Raw genomic sequence first — 20,333 nt, 5'->3', positions numbered from 1 at the left:
AAGATTCACCAGAGCATTAGATTGTTTTTGCAGCGTTCTCGTAATTCAGCAGTGGTTTGAAGCTATGAAAGTAATATAACAGGTTCTTCTATGTTCCATGTGAGTCAAACCGCTCATAATACTGAGATGATAACAAATGAGTCTTAAAAAGGAAATAATTACATTTTCAAATGGCAATGTTTCTAAATAACTAATAAAAATCGATGGGTTCACAGGAATGTAATTTCCTATCTTAACATAATTAGATCTACAAATGCTATTCAGTCCAAACAAACATCCAGTGTGCACATCTCTTATTTCTCTCTGAAAGTGTTCCTGGTCCTGATCTGCATTGGAGTCTGTTTCTCCCAGGCCCTAGTGTGACATGGTTTCCATTTAAAGCTCTCTAAAGTTGTGAATGGTCACCAGTCCTCTGGCAGTTGCATGTGCGCCTGGATCATGCTTTATGTTGGTGGGCCTGAACTTCGTCACTCAGCTGTTTTGGGTGGGGGAGATAAAGGGGCACTGATATAATGGCCCCGTTCTCTCTGCACGCACATCCATTGTGCTAACCCGCTTGGAAACGCTCCACCATGGAGTGGCTTTTCATTGCCGTGGCAACCTGCTTGCTAACCCTCTGTCCTGTCAAAGGTAAGTGCTAGAAGCATCCAGAGCTGGGATGATAAGCTGGAAAGCAAGGCCCACGTTACATGTGTGAGATTGATTTGGGATGAAGGAACGAGATGTTTGTGTGGACCTATGTTGAAGGCCTCCGTGCTAGTCAGTGGAATTTTGACCTTTATTAAGTCTAAAGTGCTTATGGATCTTAATATTTTTCCCAAGGTAATGAGTGGAGGCTGGAATATGAGGAAGGACTCAGTCACTATAGTGAGGAAGCGCTTAGAAAGGTGCGTTTGTGTGTTTGTAATGGAAATGTTTTGACCATCAAGGATGTTTTTGTGTTGGAATGTCACATGAGGCCATAAATACAACCTTCCGATTGGTTTATCTGTAATAAATCATAATGTAAAAAATGTATCCGGTTGGTCTATAGTGTGGTCCGTGGCCTGAATGATGTTTTAGTTGTGACCTCACAGTAACCAGCATGTTATTTTGCTACAGGAGTTTCCTGAGAAGACCAGGCCAATCAGTTTCAAACACCCACCTTTCATGTGTCCTGACATGAGCCCCTCCTCTTCTGTGCCCACCTCAGGTAGGCCGGTCTAGGGTCAGTGTTTTGCCCACATAGCGTGATGAATGCAGACTTCTGATCTAAAGTCAATACGGTCAAACTTGATTATTCAAGCTGCCAGTACTAGTCAGGAATGGGGCAATTCTTTAATTAGATTTTTCACATTTTCTTTGAGGCTGTGAGGGCATTTTTACCTAGGTGCTGATGTTTATCATTGGTGATGAATGTTAGCTCTTGTTGTACCAAAGGCAAACTTCATTACAGCAGAATCTTTAGATCATGTTTTGGTATCTGATCTTCTAATTCGCTGTATCTCTATTGTAGTTGAGCTGGTGAAGGCTGCGGATATTAAAGTGATCGCTGCCCTTGGGGATTCATTGACGGTGAGTGTGATTATTGATTCTTTTCTTTTCATTTTTAAAGACCACTGATCATTAGTTAGCTGACAACAGAATTAATTATACACTACTTTTAATCACATTCACTCATGAGGCAAAATGAGGTAAACATCAGGGATAGTTCACCCAAAAATGTCAATTCTGTCATCATTTCATGTCGTTCCAAACCTTTATGACTTACTTTCTTCTGTGGAATACAAAAGTACTTTTGGTTACCATTGACATTCATTGTTAGGACAAAAAACAATGAGATATTTCTCAAAATATCTTATGTTCAATAGAAAAAAAGTCAAGATGGTGTGTAAATGAAGATGGAGTTTTTATTTATGTGTGAACTATCCCTTTAAAGGGGTCATGAACTGTGAAATCAAACATCATTAACACTTGATCTAAAGTCAATACGGTCAAACTTGATTATTCAAGCTGCCAGTGCTAGTCAGGAATGGGGCAATTCTTTAATTAGATTTTTTACATTTTCTTTGAGGCTGTGAGGGCATTTTTACCTAGGTGCTGATGTTTATCATTGGTGATGAATGTTAGCTCTTGTTGTACCAAAGGCAAACTTCATTACAGCAGAATCTTTAGATCATGTTTTGGTATCTGATCTTCTAATTCGCTGTATCTATTGTAGTTGAGCTGGTGAAGGCTGCGGATATTAAAGTGATCGCTGCCCTTGGGGATTCATTGACGGTGAGTGTGATTATTGATTCTTTTCTTTTCATTTTTAAAGACCACTGATCATTAGTTAGCTGACAACAGAATTAATTATACACTACTTTTAATCACATTCACTCATGAGGCAAAATGAGGTAAACATCAGGGATAGTTCACCCAAAAATGTCAATTCTGTCATCATTTCATGTCGTTCCAAACCTTTATGACTTACTTTCTTCTGTGGAATACAAAAGTACTTTTGGTTACCATTGACATTCATTGTTAGGACAAAAAACAATGAGATATTTCTCAAAATATCTTATGTTCAATAGAAAAAAAGTCAAGATGGTGTGTAAATGAAGATGGAGTTTTTATTTATGTGTGAACTATCCCTTTAAAGGGGTCATGAACTGTGAAATCAAACATCATTAACACTGTTTATCGCACATAGTGGGTAAATGTCGAGAGGCAAACGCAGGTCTACGCAGTAACCAAACTATAAAGATGGTGCCGGAGACAACAAGACGCTGTGCAGTGCCAAGCTGTGGGAAAAACAGTCTTTGCATTGCCTTCCTTCTGATCCCAACATTAGCAAAGAGTGGATGAACTTTATTGTTAATGAAGATCCAGACCGCGTCAGTAAGAACTTGGTCCTTTGTTCACTTAATATATATATATATATATTTTTTACCACGGATTCATTTACAAACAAGGCACAAGATCCATTTGTGAAGGACGGAGGCTGTCAAACATACACAACTATTAGCCAATCATAGCAGTGGGCGTTTACTTCCGAGTCTACAATCCGCCACGCCTATTCAAACAGAGCGTTCTGATGAGGGTGGACAGAAAATAGCCTATTACTTCTAAATTATGATATTTTTGATGCAAAAATCTTGATGGCATTATAAGTGGGCCTCAGAGAACAGTACAAAATAAAAAACAAAAGCAGTTCATGACCCCTTTAAGCAGATAGCAAAATAAGAACACATTTATAACTAGTGCAGTTACTGATAATACTGGTGTGTGGCAAATAAAATTATAATAATCTCTAATAATTGTAATTCTCTCACTTGTAGACAGCGATTGGTGCAAATGCTACCACAGTTCTTGGCATACCTATTGAATTTCGTCACGTGTCTTGGAGGTAAGAGTATTACTAATATTAACATTGCTTTTGATTTCTTTGACTATTACTTTTAGAAATAAAGTGACTTTTATTTGCCAATAAATTTGTGATGATTTGTTATTTTATCAGCATTGGTGGCTATGGAACCTTTCAAGATGTCATTACACTTGCAAGTACGTAGTTTTGCCTTAATGTCAGTCATAATCTGCATTTACAAATCGAAATCTGTTGGAAAATGCTTAAAGCATACATCATTGGTGACCCAGACTGTTCTGTGCTTATGATTTAGACATCATTCGACTCTTCAACCCCCATTTAGTGGGACCCGCCCCAACTAAGACGGTCCATGGGACCCCGGCTCCCCTCTGCGAGACTGGATTTAACCTGGCTGTAACGGGACACAACACCTTGTAAATGCCAGTACATCAATAGTCATTCTTCATAAATGGTTGTTAAAGATAAAACACTTGAAAATATGCCATAAAGATATTTTAACTTTAACTATATTTTTAATTTTGCTGTGTTTTATCAGCTGATGATTTTGTTGTCTTCCTAGTAATCTTCCTGAACAAGTCAGACATTTGATTGATACACTAAAAACATATAAGGTAAGTGTATTATTTTGTTACAGTGCTTTTGAATATGCTGTTTCCTACATCTTGGCATTGTTGTGATTTTTCTCCCCATGTTTTGCTGTAGGATCTTGACTTTGATGAGGACTGGAAACTGTTGACCATTCTAATTGGGATGAATGACATCTGTGATTACTGCAAAGACAAGGCATTGCTTACAAAGCTGTTTCTTTGGCAAACTACAGACAGAAGATTCTTCTACAGTATTAACAAATTTTGTTCACAATGTCAAAGTAGAAAGAGGAGGCTGAAAATAAATGTTAAATTGTGAACATATAGATGCTTGTGAAGATGATCATTAACAGCATGTTTCATTATTCTCATGAGAAACAGCAGTTCTAGGCTAGTCAAAGCGTCGAAGTGACCTTTAAAGAGTCTGTATTCTGTATTCAGACATATTGTGTTTTTGGAGCCTCTAAATTTATGTTCTCTATTTATATACGCAGTCCCTGTTTTCGGTGGAGAACTTTGTCCATTACATGACTGTGTCCTTGGAAATGCTGATGAATGAGGTAATTTCTGAGAATTGGTCAGAATTTTTATTTTTTTTTAATTATTGTTTTCTCCTCAATTTCAGTTATTTTTAAAATTATTGAACTGAATGTACTGTACCATATATTAAATTGGTCACAAGTGAAAGTTAAGACTTTTATATTGTTACAAAAAATACGTTTCAAAGAAATGCTGTTCTTTTGAACTTTCTATTAATCGAGGAATCCTGAAAAAAAAAGATTTAAGTTAAGCAGCACAGATTTTTCCATCATTGATGATGATAATAATAAGAAATGTTTCTTGAGCAACAAATTAGCATATTATAATACTTTCTAAATAATCATGTGACACTGAAAACTGGAATAATGGCTGTTGAAAAAACATCTTTACCATCACAGGAATAAATTACATTTTAAAATATATTAACAAGGAAAAAAAGTAATTTTGCATTGTAACAATATTGAACAAAATTACTGTTTGCACTGTATTTTTGAATAAATTATTAAAGCCTTGGTAGTATAATTTTGAACATTTTCTTTTAATTTACCTTTGCAGGTTCCTCGAATGATAGTGAACGTGGTCCAGATACTGCCGATGGAGACCCTGAGGGAAGTACAGAAACCCACACCAGGATGTCTGCTCCAAAGGTACAGGAAATGAAATCCAGCTTTTATCAAGCTTAATCGAGCAAAGAGAGAAAGTGGTGTCATCGATCATGATTGCACATGGAAATTGCATATATGCAATACATATCTAGTCACAAAGTGTAACAACATTCAGCCTGTTTTGCTCAAGATGATTGGCATGTCATCTTTATTCTTTCAGTGCTACAGGATCATTTCTCTCCTATCCTCTCTCCAGGTCATTCTGCTCCTGTCTGGTAAAGCCAGCTGCGGGATCTGCTGATCTGAAGGAGCTGGTTGGAGTCAACTTCGAATTCCAGGTGTGTTTGCTTTCACAATTATCTACACAGTTATAGTATGAATCTGTAATTTGCAGATGCTGAATGACATTGCTTTTGTCTCAGAAAGCATTGGAGCAGCTCTTACACGCTGACCGCTTCTTTAAGAATGACTTTGCTGTAGTTTTGCAGCCATTCCTGAAACACGCAGATCCTCCAAGACTCCCTGTGAGTATTGACCACTGACTGTTTATTAATTACTGTAATTTATGGCACTTTGCTGCTAGTTTTGCATTAAGGTTTAAATGGTAAAGTTTCCATTAAAACATGAATGTGGTGTTCATAATTTGTGCCTTTATATTTTTCTCTGATTAGAATGGGAAGATTGATATGAGCTTTTTTACTCCGGACTGTTTCCACTTCACAATGAAAGGACATGAGGAGTTAGCCAAGGGACTGTGGAACAACATGGTAACCTTTAACTCTGAACAAATTCACAAAGCTCCAGAACAAAAGAAAAGAAAACAATAAAAAGGAAAACTGAATAATTAAATAAAATAAAGATTCAAAAAAAGAAAAAAAAAAATATATATATAGAGAGAGAGAGAATTTTGATGTGCAGTGCTCTATGATTATATGTCACTGTCATACAGGCACAGTATGTCATTTTAAAAGCAAATCTTTTCTCTAATTTCTTGTGTGGCAAGTTTCAACCTGAGGGGGAGAAGTTCATGGTGGAGAGTTTTTCAAACCCTATTGAGCTCATTTGCCCCCCTGTGGTAAGAAATGATTATTAGTGTAATTTAATTATGCCATTATGTCACTATAATTACATGATGTGTTGGATTTTCTTGCTAATTCCATTATTACGTGCTTTAAATGTCTTTCATGCTCAAACGGACAAATCCCAGAGTCATCCATACATTTACACCAGACCCAGTGCTGCAAAGTCAGGCACATCACTTCCTGAGATGCCCCAGTCAGCTGGCATCAGACTAACTGTTCTCCACCTCATCTTGGCTTTCCTTCCACTGTGGTTGGCTGTTAATCTGGCCTCCTTGTAGCACATCCATATGGAGTATCATGGTACATCATGTCTGCCCACCTGATGTTCTGCTTGGGCTTAATATCATTGCTTTGAACCATTGAGGATCTATTCTGAGACTTGAGCCACTGCAGGATGGTCTATGATGAAACTGATAATGAGGGAGTAAAAGATAAATAAGTTATCAAAAATTAACAGGAAATTGGAGTTGGCAAAATATGAAGACTTGGTTACAGTCAATATCATATTGAATTGCTCTGTAGAGTTTATGCAATGGGAATGTTGAAACCCCAGAATAGAAAAATATATGCTAATGTGATGACCTTTTCTGATATACCCAACCAAAATAGCACAAGAGCAGGTGCAAAGCTACTTTTAGCTCGGCATAATGCTGCTATAATTAATTTAGGTAAGAAAGGTAACTGTGTAAGCTAATTCCGGATGGTTTGAATAAAAATGGCCAGAGGTTATACCGTAAACTCATTAAGCCTAGAATTGAATGTTGGCTGAGAACAGCTGTTTTGCTTCTGAGAGCATGGTGAAAAGTAAACTGTTTGAGAGCTTAATACTCACAATAATAAGATAATTGCTTTGGATTCTGCAACATGAGAAGTGCTTTTGGTCTTCTCAAATAAAGCTTTCAGAAGGGGTACTTACCTGTTTTCCTTCCATTTTTTTTTTCTTTGAAAGTAATTTTAAGATATGCCTTTTTTTCTATACAGCTGAAGGTTCTTCAGGGATTTTTGAATGAATTCTTCCATTACCAATCAAAGAACCCATCTTTATAGTTGTAATTAGCAGCTCCTAAATGTTCTTGGAAATAGCCTAACAATTAAACAAAAGTAATTAAATGAAGTATAGCAATGCAATTATATTGGTAATAAATAATTTAATAAATATGTTCGTTTTGTTAGTCTGTTTGATTCTGACTGCATTTGTCCAAACTTAGCTGAGTGCTGCATATTAATTAGTATTATTATCATTCAAAGTGGATGTTTTGACCCACTTTATACCTTAGAACTGTCAGTGAATTGTTAATATTAGCCTGTTTTTCTGTTTTAAAGCCTTTTTAAAATAAGTACACAACATGCAGGTTTTTATATTTTGCCACGGGATGTAATATATCATTAATTCACTATGTTGTTGTTTTTCTATTCCTGAGATCACAAGAGTGAATTGAAAGCTTATTTGTGAATACCATGTTTACTTATCAGTTTACCTTTAACCAATTCACAGTTATGTTTAGGAAGATTAATATTTTTGGGGCTTTGTGTTGTACATATACTACTCTATAATAGATTTATTTACTTTCCTGTATTGACAGCTAATACAATACTATTGCCCTGTTTAATATCAATAATGAAGATGACTCAGAATATGAGGTTATGTATTTATTTATTTGTTCTTTTAGTTTTTTACATTTAAAAAAGTAATTGCTTAACTCAGTTCTGAGAAACTGCTTTTCATGGCTGATTTATTATCACTGTCCGAAAAAAATTGAACTCAATCACAAAAGCAAGCATTTATTTCAAAAATTAGAACTTTTCATTATTATCATTCTTACAGGGTTTTAGTAGATGAGTGGAACATTTTAGTTCCACATAAGTATTTTAGTTCCACAAATTGCTCATTTTGTTTAACCATGTACATTATAAAATAAATCTGATTTCCATGCATGACTGAATAAAACAGCACTGTGCAGTTTTGCATATAATTCCACAGGGTAAAACTTAGAATTTACACATTTTAATATAACTTAATTGCTCGGGAAAAAATGATTGCAAAACTCAGGAGCAAATGTGACCATAATGGTATGTTTTTTTTGTGTCCATTTCAAACTGATACAAACAGGAAACCATTGTTTCCTCTCTGAAGGAAATTGGATGCAATACATCACAAGCATGTACTCATACTCCTACTGACTGTTCGATTTTCATTCCATTTTAGTGTGCCCAGAATAGAGAAATAGCATTATCTTCTCATTACAAATCAATGGTCAACATGTCTGCTGCCTCGAATTTCTTGCTTTTCTGCAATGTATCTGTTTAACTCAATATCATTTTCCCAAACGGGGGTAAAATGTGTAAACAGCTGCCTCTAATGTGCACATTATCAAAACCCACTAGGGTAGAGCCTTGCTTTCTGTGTCACCTAAGAATAATATGATAAATGAAGTCTGAATGGCTTGTTGAGATGCACAATGAGTGGCTGATATATTGTTTTCATGAGCTACAAGGACAGATATTCACCTTTTGCAGTTAACAAAGAGAGCATATTTCCATCAAAACAACCTATTAAAACATAAAAGAATAAGTGGTGAACAAATAATTAAGCAGAAACATTTTATCAGATTTGCATGTGAATTGAAAACCTACACAACAGGTAGAAGAGCTGTAGTAAATGTTATATAGTACGTAATTGCATGACGCTTTCCCACATCTAATAATCTGCTTCCTGCTCACATTGACTCTCTTTCATCCCCTGCCACTCTTTTTAATGCATCTTTGCTGTGCTCAATAAATTAGTTGGTGGGATAATCACATATGGTTCCCCTGAGGTCCATCATTTACTGCCTATGCCAATGTTTAATGTAGTCCTTTTCTAATTGAATTACTTTCTGTTTTGAATAGCAGACTCTACTGACCGACTTCTGTTTGGTATTCAACACAAAGATTCATGCCAAACAGCCTGCCATTCATTTTGCTTTATTAGGGACTAAATTACTACAATTTGATGTTTTTTTTACTTTAATATTTTACTGTACAGACATTTTAGTGGAAATCATGATCTACTTGTGCTCAAAGCCATTTTATTTGAGTAATGCGTGGGATCTTAATGGGACCTCATAACTAATAAGACATCTGTGTGGATGATATATGTGAGTGATGTCAGTTTACCAATGCAGATTTGACCCATATTATATTTTAGGCATGTCCAAGATTATAACTTTTGAATGAACCCTTTAACTGTCACCCGTCCCCTCTGTGGGACGCCTACGTTTACTTCACTTTATTTCAATTAAATCCTAATCTAATCATGACAAACTATATATCGTTGGAAAGGTCTAAGACTCCTAAATAGATATTTTACCAATGTTTTTGTTAAAAATTATGTAGGAAAAGTAATAGATTAATTTTTGACAAGAGTGCACCTCAAAAATCTACATCATAACAGGAGTTCTGACCTTTGTCACAAAAAGTCTTCATCGTTGCCTTTTTCTCTATCACACTTTAGAAATCATCAGAAATTATATATCAATTGAAAACTCTAAATCTCAAAATTCCTCATTTGAAACCCATTTTAAAATCAAACATTACCATGAAAATGGTACATCAATATCATGTCATAAAATGTTTTCGTTCATGAATTATAAAAATGTAAGTTTGAATCGAGCACTTTCACATCTATGTTCAAAAATGTGAGTGACAGTTAAGGGGTAAGGGAAAAAATAAGCTACAGCCTTGTTTTGAAATGCATTTAGGAAAGGGTGATCCTATGCTTTTGCTTGCCTTTGGTCTCAAGCAGAATATGAATAGATTGAAAATCAAGCAAACCACCATCAGACAATAAGGCTTAATGATGTGATACATTTTAAAATGAGAAAAATTTGGGAAATAAATACATTTCTTTAGACGATCCAACACGCCCTTCTACAAAATATGGGACCCCAATTATCGAATAGAATTCTGCTTATAGCCTATACTAAGTAGTATGTATGTTATGTGTACACTGTAAAAAAAAATCTGTAGTTTTTACAAAATCATTTTGGCAGCTGTGGTTGCCAGAATAATTTTGTAAAAAATACAGAAAAACTGTAAACAGTATAAAACTCTAATTTACAAACAAGAAAATTTGAATGTAAACCAGTAAATTCAACAATGCACACTGCTGTTAAAATCTGTTTTGTACCTTTAACATACTGACAACCACCATAATAATGCAGGTGGTAAAAGAGAAAGCCACATGAAGAATCAAAGCTCATCACAAGCAGCTTCACCACAAGCAGAAGTATATACTAATATATAGAAGGTGCACAAAGTCATTCATGCAAACACAAAACACCATCATGGTAACACACATGATACTTAAATAATGCATTCAACTTTCATTAAACAACAGAAGATGTAACATAAAGCCCAAATAACCATAACTAATAACAAAAACTATTTAAAAAAATGATAATTTAAACAAAATACTTTCAAATGTGGAGTGTCACGCAGGGAATTCTGGGAATATCAGTTTACAGTTTTTGACTGTAAATTATACATTGATTTGTTATTTTTACTTCTAAAAACTGTAAAAATTAACAGCATTTTACTGTAAAATTACATGAAATATCTGGCAGTTTTTCCCTGTATATAGTACGGGAACTTAATGTTAACCTATTACAGTTTTTTTCCGTAGCGTTTTTACAAAATTTTACAGTTAAAATTACACTTCTTTTTTTACAGTGATATTATTACTAGTATAAATACATTGAAATAATTAAGCAAATGTATGAAATTAAAGCAGTTGTTTACATCCATATATGCATATAGTAATATAATAATTATTATTATTAACTTTTTTCTTTATCATTTAGCAGATGCTGAACTAAGCAGCTGTACTTCATACTGATGTCATTTCCTCTTCATCAAGTCTTCTATATAAAGGCGGCTTCGCTGCGGTAGTGAGTATAGTATCCGGCGAAACCAATCAGAGCAGGCGCCTTATTATATGCGCATAATGCATCCATAAATCAGCGAGTGTTTTGATTCACTCTGAGGAAAGGAAAGTACCAGCGTTCATTCGCTTTCCTCTGGCACGACGGTTCGTCTCTTTTGAACAGAACGGTCGCCTGCGCTTCGCATTACGAAAATGATCGCACGAGGATGCGCTGCTCTCGTGGTGCTGGTGAATTTTGGTAAGTGTGCAAGATGTACAAATAATCACGTAACGTGTTAAGTTATTGTGGGAATACTTCGTGTAATTTGGATGATTAATTGATTCTGTTGTGTTGACTGTACATGTTTTACATGTGAGCTGTGCCGTGTCTCTGTCAGCACCAAGGACAGCGGATAAAACACTTGTGAGGAGCACAAAAGGCTTTTCACACTTGACATTTGTAAACGTAATCTCTTTACACGCTTTACAGTGATAATACTTAGTCTTTTAGTAATTAATCCTCTTCGAGATTTCGCATTGTAAACCCAGGGTTAACGCGCTTATTTACATATTTATAAAGTCATTCAAATTAATTAGACAAATACAGCAATAACCGCTTGTCTACTGTAGCTACGTAAATCTCCCGACGTAGATCCACTCTAGTTGTTTTACGCTAACTATAAAACATGCAACACAAATAATAATGCGTCCGTTAATGCGTTTCCCGTCGTTGTTCGACATTTGAACGGGTATCCCTCAGATTACAAACGGCGAGTGAAAGTTTCTGCGACTTGCAAAGAACATGAATATTTAATGAGCTAAGCACTGAAGCAGTTTATGATTGGTTGTCTGTTGCTAAACGACTCGCGTACCCTCGTTACTTAACCAAAAGATTAAACCTAGCTTTCACACAGAGTCATTTGTTTTTGCTTATCAAAACTCTCTCTCTCTCTTTCCAGTCTTCTCCGTACCTGTCTCTCCAGGTCACATGGACGATAAGGATGTGAAGGTATGAGTTGATAAATCATTGTTTAAACAAACAAAATATTCGTTTTCAGCTTCACTACTGTTCAGTATTATTTTAATGTGTATTTGGAGCAGCCTTTTGGAACATAAGGATGCACAGAATGGCAGCAGCCATAGTCCATGCTGTCAGGAAGTGTGGAGGAAAGCAGCATAAGTGAGACAGTGACTCAGCCTAGTGACAGCTGGTGCCATGTGTGCTTACTCAGAGGAGGCTACCAACTACAGATGACTGCAAACTGTGCGTTTAAACTATGATGAACTGAATTTAAACGTAAACTGAAGTTGGATTGCGCTCATTTAACTTAGTTGAGTTTGTCACATGATTCTTTCCTGTCCTTGCCGATGAAAAACTTCTTAAGAGAGGCTATGTTTTGATAGAGGACACTTCTGAAATGTGTGTAAATCTGAAGTTTTGAGGCGAAAGACATCAGCAATGTCAAGTTGCAAACAGATGCAGTTCTTCTCGGTAAAATGATAATGCCATTTCAGCAACACTTTGGTCTTAATGGGGGAGGCTGTTTTTTCCTGACAGCAGAGAAATGTTTGACTTTGGGGGAATGTGGAGCCAAACAAATCGCAGAGAAGGGTGAGAGGGATGAAAGCACTGAGGAGGAAATGACATTGATTGAAAGTGAAATGTAAGACAGTAAGGATGGCTATATGGGGGGTTTTGAGATATTGTTGGCATGCTGCATCTGTGTCCTCTGTCATATTGATCTCATGAGTGCATGGAGTCCATATATACACAGCACTATTTAAAAACAAGGATGCATTACATTTATTAAATGCATATTTGAAAGATTTCTAAAGGATCATGTTACGCTGAAGACTGGAGTAATGGTTACTGAAAATTCAGCTTTTCCATCAGGAATAAAGGACATTTTAAAATATATTCAAATAGAAATAATATTTTAAAATGTAATATTTCACAATATTACTCGTTTTACAGTATTTTTGATCAAATAAATGCATCCTTGGTGAACATTAGAGACGTCTTTCAAAAACATTAAAATAACTTACCATTCCTAAATTTACAAAATAGCTTAAAAATGTCACACCATTTCCTAACCCAATCTTCTCTGTCTTTGTATAGGTGATGAAGTGTATTGTGGAAGTAATTGCAGATGCCCTGTCCAAGCCTCATCTCATCCCAGTCTCCCAGGACTGCCTTGAAACCCTCAGCGCTGGTGAGTGCCTGCATTAGTGACACCTGGACTGCTATTATTTCCATATATTTTGCTGCACTTGGGTGCATTTCCTTCCTATCATCAGCAGTGACCTTCCCGATATGATCAATATATGCTATCATTGCTGCTGTGACTGCACGTTTCTGACAGTTGAAAGTTAATGGAGCAAAGTAATGAATGACATTAGCACATGAGTCATAGTGTGAAGTTTTGCCGTGCACTGTTCAGTCACATTGCAGGGTCTTTTTTTCCTTGATACTTTAATTGTAGGAAAATCAATCATTCTATTAGCAAGGCAGGTATTGTTACTGAGATAACGCTTACAACGGTGAAATTAAACACTCTGTGAGAGGCTTACACAATGACTCTAGGACAAAGAAACAGTGAAGGACAGAGACTGACAGAAGGAGAGAGGAGGACCGATAAGTTGAGAAAAGCAGAATTTTATAAAGACACTGTTAAAAGCATTACTATTTTTAACAGGAAAAGTGCTATCCTAAAAAATGTAAGTGTTAGTTACCTTACCAAAATATAGTAAAATTATTATATTATAAGTAATGATAATGATAATAATAATAATAATACAATTATTATTATAAAATTAATTAAAACATTTAATTTGAATACAATTTATTTGAATTTTTAACAAAATAGTTACAATTATAATTTTTACATTTTTAAAAAGAAAAAGTATTAATCATCTTATATAGTATGAACCACCTTATAATTAATAGCAAAAGGGACAGTCTCAAGATTCTCTGTTTAAACCCACCCTTTTTATTATTAATACAGTAAGAAAAATAATTTAATAGTTCAAAAAAGTTTGTGTATTAAAGTGTATTAAAATTGTATCATTAAAAGACATACAGTTAGTAACTAAAATATACAGTAGGTTAATCACAGTAAACTACATCTATAACTGAAACTAAAAAACCACAAAAATCATTAGTTGAAATAAAATAAATGAAATAAAAATTTATTACAATTATTTCTCATTTTAATTTAGTGTAACCCGATGAACTAATATAATTCAAACTAAAACTGAAATATAAAGGAACAAAAACTATATAGACATTTAAAAACGACTAAAAATGACAAAATACATCAACATTACTAAAACTTGAAATAAAATAAAATGAAAATGGACAATATAAAAATATTTTTCTTTTCTGATAAATAATGGTTAATGGTTAGAGAGTCTGACTTGTAACCCAAAGGTTGCGGGTTCGAGTCTCAGGTCCGGCAGGGATTGTAGGTGGGGGAAGTGAATAACCAACGCTCTCTCCACCCTCAATACCACGACTGAGGTGAGACCCTTGAGCAAGGCACTGAACCCCCAACTGCTCCCCGGGTGCTGCAGCATTGTGTGCTTGTTCACTACTCACTGCTGTGTGTGTGCACTTGGATGGATTAAATGCAGAGCACAAATTCCAAGTATGGGACACCACATGTCACATCCTTTCCTTTCCATAAAATAAGACTGATATACAGACACCAAAATGCCATTCCCTAATGCTTGTCCATTATATGTCAATTCTGTACAGCAATATTCTGGCAACTACAGCTGTCAGTTTTGTACCATAACTTTAACAGATTGCGAAGAAGCTTGGCAGAGAAATAAGACAGACTGAGAAAGTAAGGAGTAGAGTGAATAGCATTGCCATCGAGTGTGCAGCCGACTCTGCATGCACTCCTTTGTCGGTCAGCAGAAAAGGAAAAGCTTGACTCAACGTTAATTCAACGCAAATCTCTCCTCTCCCCCTCTTTATTGTTTTCACTTTCTCTCTTCTCTCTCAGTGGGCATGATGATCAATAGTGTTGCTCAGGAAAAGGCAGTAAATTTCAGGGCAATTAATGCAAATAATGTAAAAAATAAAGTGCTGACTGCTAAAAATAGTGTTTGGTGTTTGGAGCTGTGTGTGAGATGTACCTTGTATTTTCCAGATGACAGGCTTGTGAGCATCCTGCGCCACCGCAACTTTCTCAGAGAGATGCAAGATATCGCTGCAGAGGGTAAGAGGCAGATACTCCAAATTTGATTGGGACAGCATGAACTAACTCTGTTTCCTATGGAGAAATGCTAATGGCAGTAGAATGACAGTTGGGTGCTAATGTTTTTTTTTGGCAGCAGTAGGTCATTTGAAATGTAGAGCAGAGAATTGTATAACACTGCAGATGAACTCTGAAGGAGGATCCACACATTCTGTTTTATTGCCAAGATGCTGCTATGTCTGCTTGTGACCATTTCCCCACCAAACTGCTTCTTAGGATCCAATGAAAGAGCACAGAAACACCCAGGAGATGCACCTGAACATGTGACTAGCCTCACTATAGACACAATAAAAACTGCAGGTGAGATTAATCCACTTCTTAATTGCCACGGAACATGACTCTATGCTGGTCTGCTACATCTTTATTTATTTCTTTACATTCCCATATGGAAATGTTATATATGAAAGTGTTATTGCCATATATGTTATATATATATATATATATATATATATATATATATATATATATACACACATACATATTTACATACTCTGGATAGATGAATGTTAGGGCATATAGAACATTTCTGTAGAAAATGTTGTTTGTTTACATATGTTAATTAAATCCATATGAAGATTTTTTTTATATGATATAATTTGTAGCAACCATATATGTCAACAATATATTTTATTTATGTGTATAACTTTATTAAAACAACATATATACAAAAATCTGTATATTAAGTTGTGTAAATCTGTATAGTAAGTTTTTTTGTAATATATATTTTTTTAAATGCATGTGTGTCTTTTATATTTACTCATATAATATCAAGCTGTATTGATGAGTTTTAGGATGGATATACATGTACGTGACATATATGTCCAAAAATGTTCATACATATTTGTGTGGGCTAGATATAGATGTTAATATATTGTTTCAATTTCTAATAGGTTTCATTTGTGTTTTTACATGCTATGACAATATATCGCAGTTTAAGATATAATTCATTTGTGTATGGGTTGTTTTATTACATTATTATATTATATATTTTTATATGCATGCTTATACACTTTGCATATAAGAGAAGAAAGATGAGAGAATGTTGTAATCTTAGAATAAATTCCAGGGAAAAAAACAAAAACAAATGCTGCTTTGATTTAGCATTGCTTGTTACTCTTCAAAGGATAGAAGACAGTCATTCAGTGCTCTCCAAGCACATTTTAGTGTGAACCACTGTGTTCTGCTCTGTAGTGCTGCACTTAGCAGCATTCTGACAGAATCAGGGCAGAGGGCATCTGTCTTTTCTAGTCTGCATCGTTTCTTGTTGGTGCAAATGCACACTACCAGTCGTATAATATTGAGCTTGTAAAATTTCTTTTGTCCACCAACTTGGACTTTTGTCTTGGATATGTCATATCTCAAATCTGTGGGCACAAGTGTGTGGGTAATAAATATCATTCTGTACTTACAGTGTGAGAGTCAAGTAAAACTGATTGTGTTTTAAACGTCCCCTTAATTTGCGAGTAGGTTGTCAGTGTACTTTGCTGTGCATTTAATTTGACCTCATTTAAAAGTGCTGATGTTGAAAATGGTGTCATCTCTTTGTATGATCGCTTGCATTGCAATTACACATATTAAGCCGTGTCAGTCTACTAATGGTCAGTCTGCTTATCTTTTTCCTGAGGTTAACGTGTTTTGAACACACCATCTATACTGTATGTTCTTTTGAAAGTACTGCACTGCTGAGGTCAGACAGATTGATCCAAAGAACAACCATGTACAACAGTCTGTTCCACAGCCTTGCACTTTCATTAAAAGCCACTGTAGCAGTATTCATTACAGACGAATCAAATCTAAAGGCTTAGAACCTGAAGACCTGAAAGAAACAAAAACAGATCTCAATAAAGTCTGTCTATCATACAGTATATAAATCAAACCCTAAAGCTCTGACCTGTAGAAACCCAGTCTGCGTAAAAGAATATCACACAAAACATTTATTTATTTTGATATATGAATATATTAATTTAGTATCATATATGAATGAACATGAAAACATCTGAACAAAAGAATAACACTATATAATAATTTTTTTTTTATTCATTTAAATAATACAAAAATGAGCACCTAACCTCAGTATAACCCTTTACTATTCTACAGATGATCAGTCAATGTTGGTTGCCTTGGATAAACCAGAAGAAGATGCAGAGAAGAGAGGAGCAGGAGAGGAGAACTCCAGGGAGAGTGAGGAGACAGAGCAGGAGTCTCAAAAACGCAACCAGATTGCTGAGGAAGAGGAGCTTGAAGAACATGAGAGTCCAAGCAATCACATTTCCAACTCCATAAACCCAGAGCAGAACAGAGAGTCACAGGAGGAGGCCACAAAAAGGGAAGAGGATAAACAAGAGAAGAAACACTCCAGCTTGGAAAAGGAGAAGGAAAATGATCCGGCTCACCATAAAGATGGTAATGATGAATGCGATGTGTGGGATGCCATATGCGCTACTTTCTGAGTTGATCTTTGAGTTGACATTTTAGCCTGAATCCTGAAATGAATGACTCTTATAAATCAGTTCTTTTAATAAATATTTAAAAAACAGTTATCAGTTTGAAACACTGCCTTGGTGTTATTTACAGCAATAGCAGAGAGAGATTTTTTTATATTTAAAGAGTTAGTTCACCCAAAAATGAAAATTCTGTCATTAATTATTCACCCTCATGTCATTTCAAACCCGTAAGACCTTCGTTCATCTTCGGAACACAAATTAAGATATTTTTGATGGAATCTGAGAGCTGTCTGACCCTGCATAGACAGCAATACAACTGAAATGTTCCCAAGTCCAGAGATGCAGCAAGGAGATCTGTAAAATAATTCATGTGACATCAGTGGTTCAACCGTAATTTTACAAAGCTACGAGAATACTTTTTGTGCTGACTTTGCTTTAGTGTGTCTGTTAATAGAAACAATGATTTGGGAATCTGTATTCATGAGTACAGATAGAAGAACAGGACAGGGGCTTATATTTCAGGATAAGAGGCATCAAGCAGTGAGCTGGCAAGAGAGAGCATTTCATTTAGAAGAGTGCTGGGTTTGCTGATGCTGCACTAAAGTAAATGTGTGTGTGTGTGTGTAGAATAGAGAGAAGAGACTGAGATAATATAATAATTATAACTTTGTTCCCTTTTTATCTGAAGGGGAAACAGCCACAGATGATCATGAAGCAAATCCCGACATAAAACAATCTATCATGGAGGACAGCGAGGAGCACAAGGGAGCTGAAACAGAGAGAACACATTCAAAAGAAGAGCTGGAAGAAGAGGAGGAGAAGAAAAGGGAAGTTGGAGTGAAGCGCTGGAGTCATGTGAGCAAACTGTCCCACAAGAGAGTAGAGGCAAGCCCAAAGCTGGATGAGCACTGGGAAGCACCACAGCACTCTAAGGAGAGAGAAGGTCAAGAGGGGGAGCTGTGGAGGAGCCCTGAGGAGCAGGAGCTACAGCTCATGGCACAAACTCAACCACAGGACAAACGAGATGAAGAGGGCAGCGGCAGCAGAAAGACAGGGGTAGGACTCTTACACGTTTTATTAATGCTTAAAACACAAGCAGTATTTTTCTTCTGAGGAACACAAAAGTAGAATGGTTTTTTTTCTTTACATGGCTCTTTCAGTGAATCCATGGTTCATAGTGACCATGTTGGTCAAGCTTCAAAAATGACAAAAACAACATAAAAATAATCCATGTGACTACTTCCAAATCATCTGGAGTCATACTATAGTTTTGAATTGATATTTTATAGTTTTTTTCTGAATAAATTTAAAAATATGTATATGAAAATGACAATCAGTATACTGGAATGATTTCTGAAAGATCACGTGACACTAAAGACTGGAGTAATGACTGCTGAAAATTCAGCTTTTACATTATAGGAATAAATGACACTTTAAAATATATTAAAATAGAATAGAACACTTAGAATAGAATAGTTATCCTAAATTATTAATTTCAAAAAATTATAAATGCAAATAGATAAATATTGTCTTGGCGTGCATGAGACTTATTAAAAAAATACTGACCCCAAACTTTTAAATTGTAGTGTACATGTAAATGTTCATGAAGAATTTTAAAATGAATTAATGGCCTGATTTTCTCTCTTCTGTTATCAGGATGCTGAGATCGAAAGTCTGGCTGCCATTGAGTCTGAACTGGAGAGTGTGGCTCAGAAGCTCCATGATCTGAGACGAGGCTGAGCTGCTCCAGCTCTTCTTCTCTTTCCACTTTGCCCTTCATCTCTCCTTCAGTAGAAAGGCATGTTAACTGGAGAGGAGGCTCTCACCTTCTTGCTCAGTCCACAGCAGCGCAAGCTCTTATCTCAGCGCCGCAGATTCTCTGCTTATTCCCTCCATGTGTAAAATGAAACCTCAAAGCGACTTCTCTGGTGTCAGACATTCAGAGGTCCCTTCACTTTTTTCTCCCAGCTCCTCCGCTTTGCTTTATTGTGCTTGCTTCCGGAAGAAATCTGGGCATTGAGTACATTTAATGTAAAATATTTGCTACTCAGAATTATCACACTGGGTTGAAATTTTAATAAACGTAAGGATATATATCTGATAGATTGTACCCGATATCATGGAGTCTTATGATCCATAGGCAATAATGTTTTTATTAGATATGGTGATGACTGTAATTAAATGCTTTTTGGGTTTCAAGAAAACAAATAAAGATCAAAAAGAAGTGTTTCAAACTGATTCCACAATGTGTGAGTCTGAACTAAACCTCAAAGCGACCCAAAACTGATGTCAATACAGCAGACAAACAATCAGTCAAATAATTCTCAGTGCTAAAGTTTGATTTTATTGTCCTTTTCATTCTTTTCATTCTCAAAATAAAAAATTGCCATATTTAAAAGCTATACATCATGTACAAGTATAACGTGATGGAGATAAAACAGACTAACAAACTTACATTGTCAAAATAGCAAATATAATACATTTGTCAATCATATTTCAGGGAAAGTTCACCCAAAAATGCAAATTCTGTCACCATTTACTCACCCTCATGTCATTCC

General features: G+C 35.6%; 1 protein-coding gene and 1 pseudogene across 2 annotated transcripts; both read left to right on the top strand.

Moving 5' to 3' along the window:
- Positions 1–9: 9 nt before the first annotated feature.
- Positions 10–7,274, top strand: LOC107583843 (phospholipase B1, membrane-associated-like; annotated as a pseudogene).
- A 3,808-nt stretch (positions 7,275–11,082) lies between these two features.
- On the top strand, positions 11,083–20,304 carry LOC107583832 (chromogranin-A-like). 2 transcript variants are annotated; one of them, XM_016270179.1, is made up of 8 exons: positions 11,083–11,325; positions 12,026–12,075; positions 13,186–13,279; positions 15,224–15,292; positions 15,548–15,631; positions 17,429–17,734; positions 18,464–18,831; positions 19,432–20,304. In XM_016270179.1, the coding sequence occupies exons 1-8, from the start codon at positions 11,280–11,282 to the stop codon at positions 19,513–19,515; spliced, it is 1,101 nt and encodes a 366-aa protein (XP_016125665.1). In that variant the 5' UTR covers positions 11,083–11,279; the 3' UTR covers positions 19,516–20,304. The 2 variants fall into 2 exon arrangements, with proteins under 2 accessions (XP_016125665.1, XP_016125674.1); XM_016270188.1 differs by lacking the exon at positions 15,548–15,631.
- The last annotated feature ends 29 nt before the right edge of the window (positions 20,305–20,333 follow it).

This window comes from Sinocyclocheilus grahami, unplaced genomic scaffold (genome assembly GCF_001515645.1).
Source record: "Sinocyclocheilus grahami isolate Dianchi unplaced genomic scaffold, SAMN03320097.WGS_v1.1 scaffold5.1, whole genome shotgun sequence".
Classification (NCBI taxonomy): Eukaryota; Metazoa; Chordata; class Actinopteri; order Cypriniformes; family Cyprinidae; genus Sinocyclocheilus; species Sinocyclocheilus grahami.
This window is presented reverse-complemented; position numbering and strand designations above follow the sequence as displayed.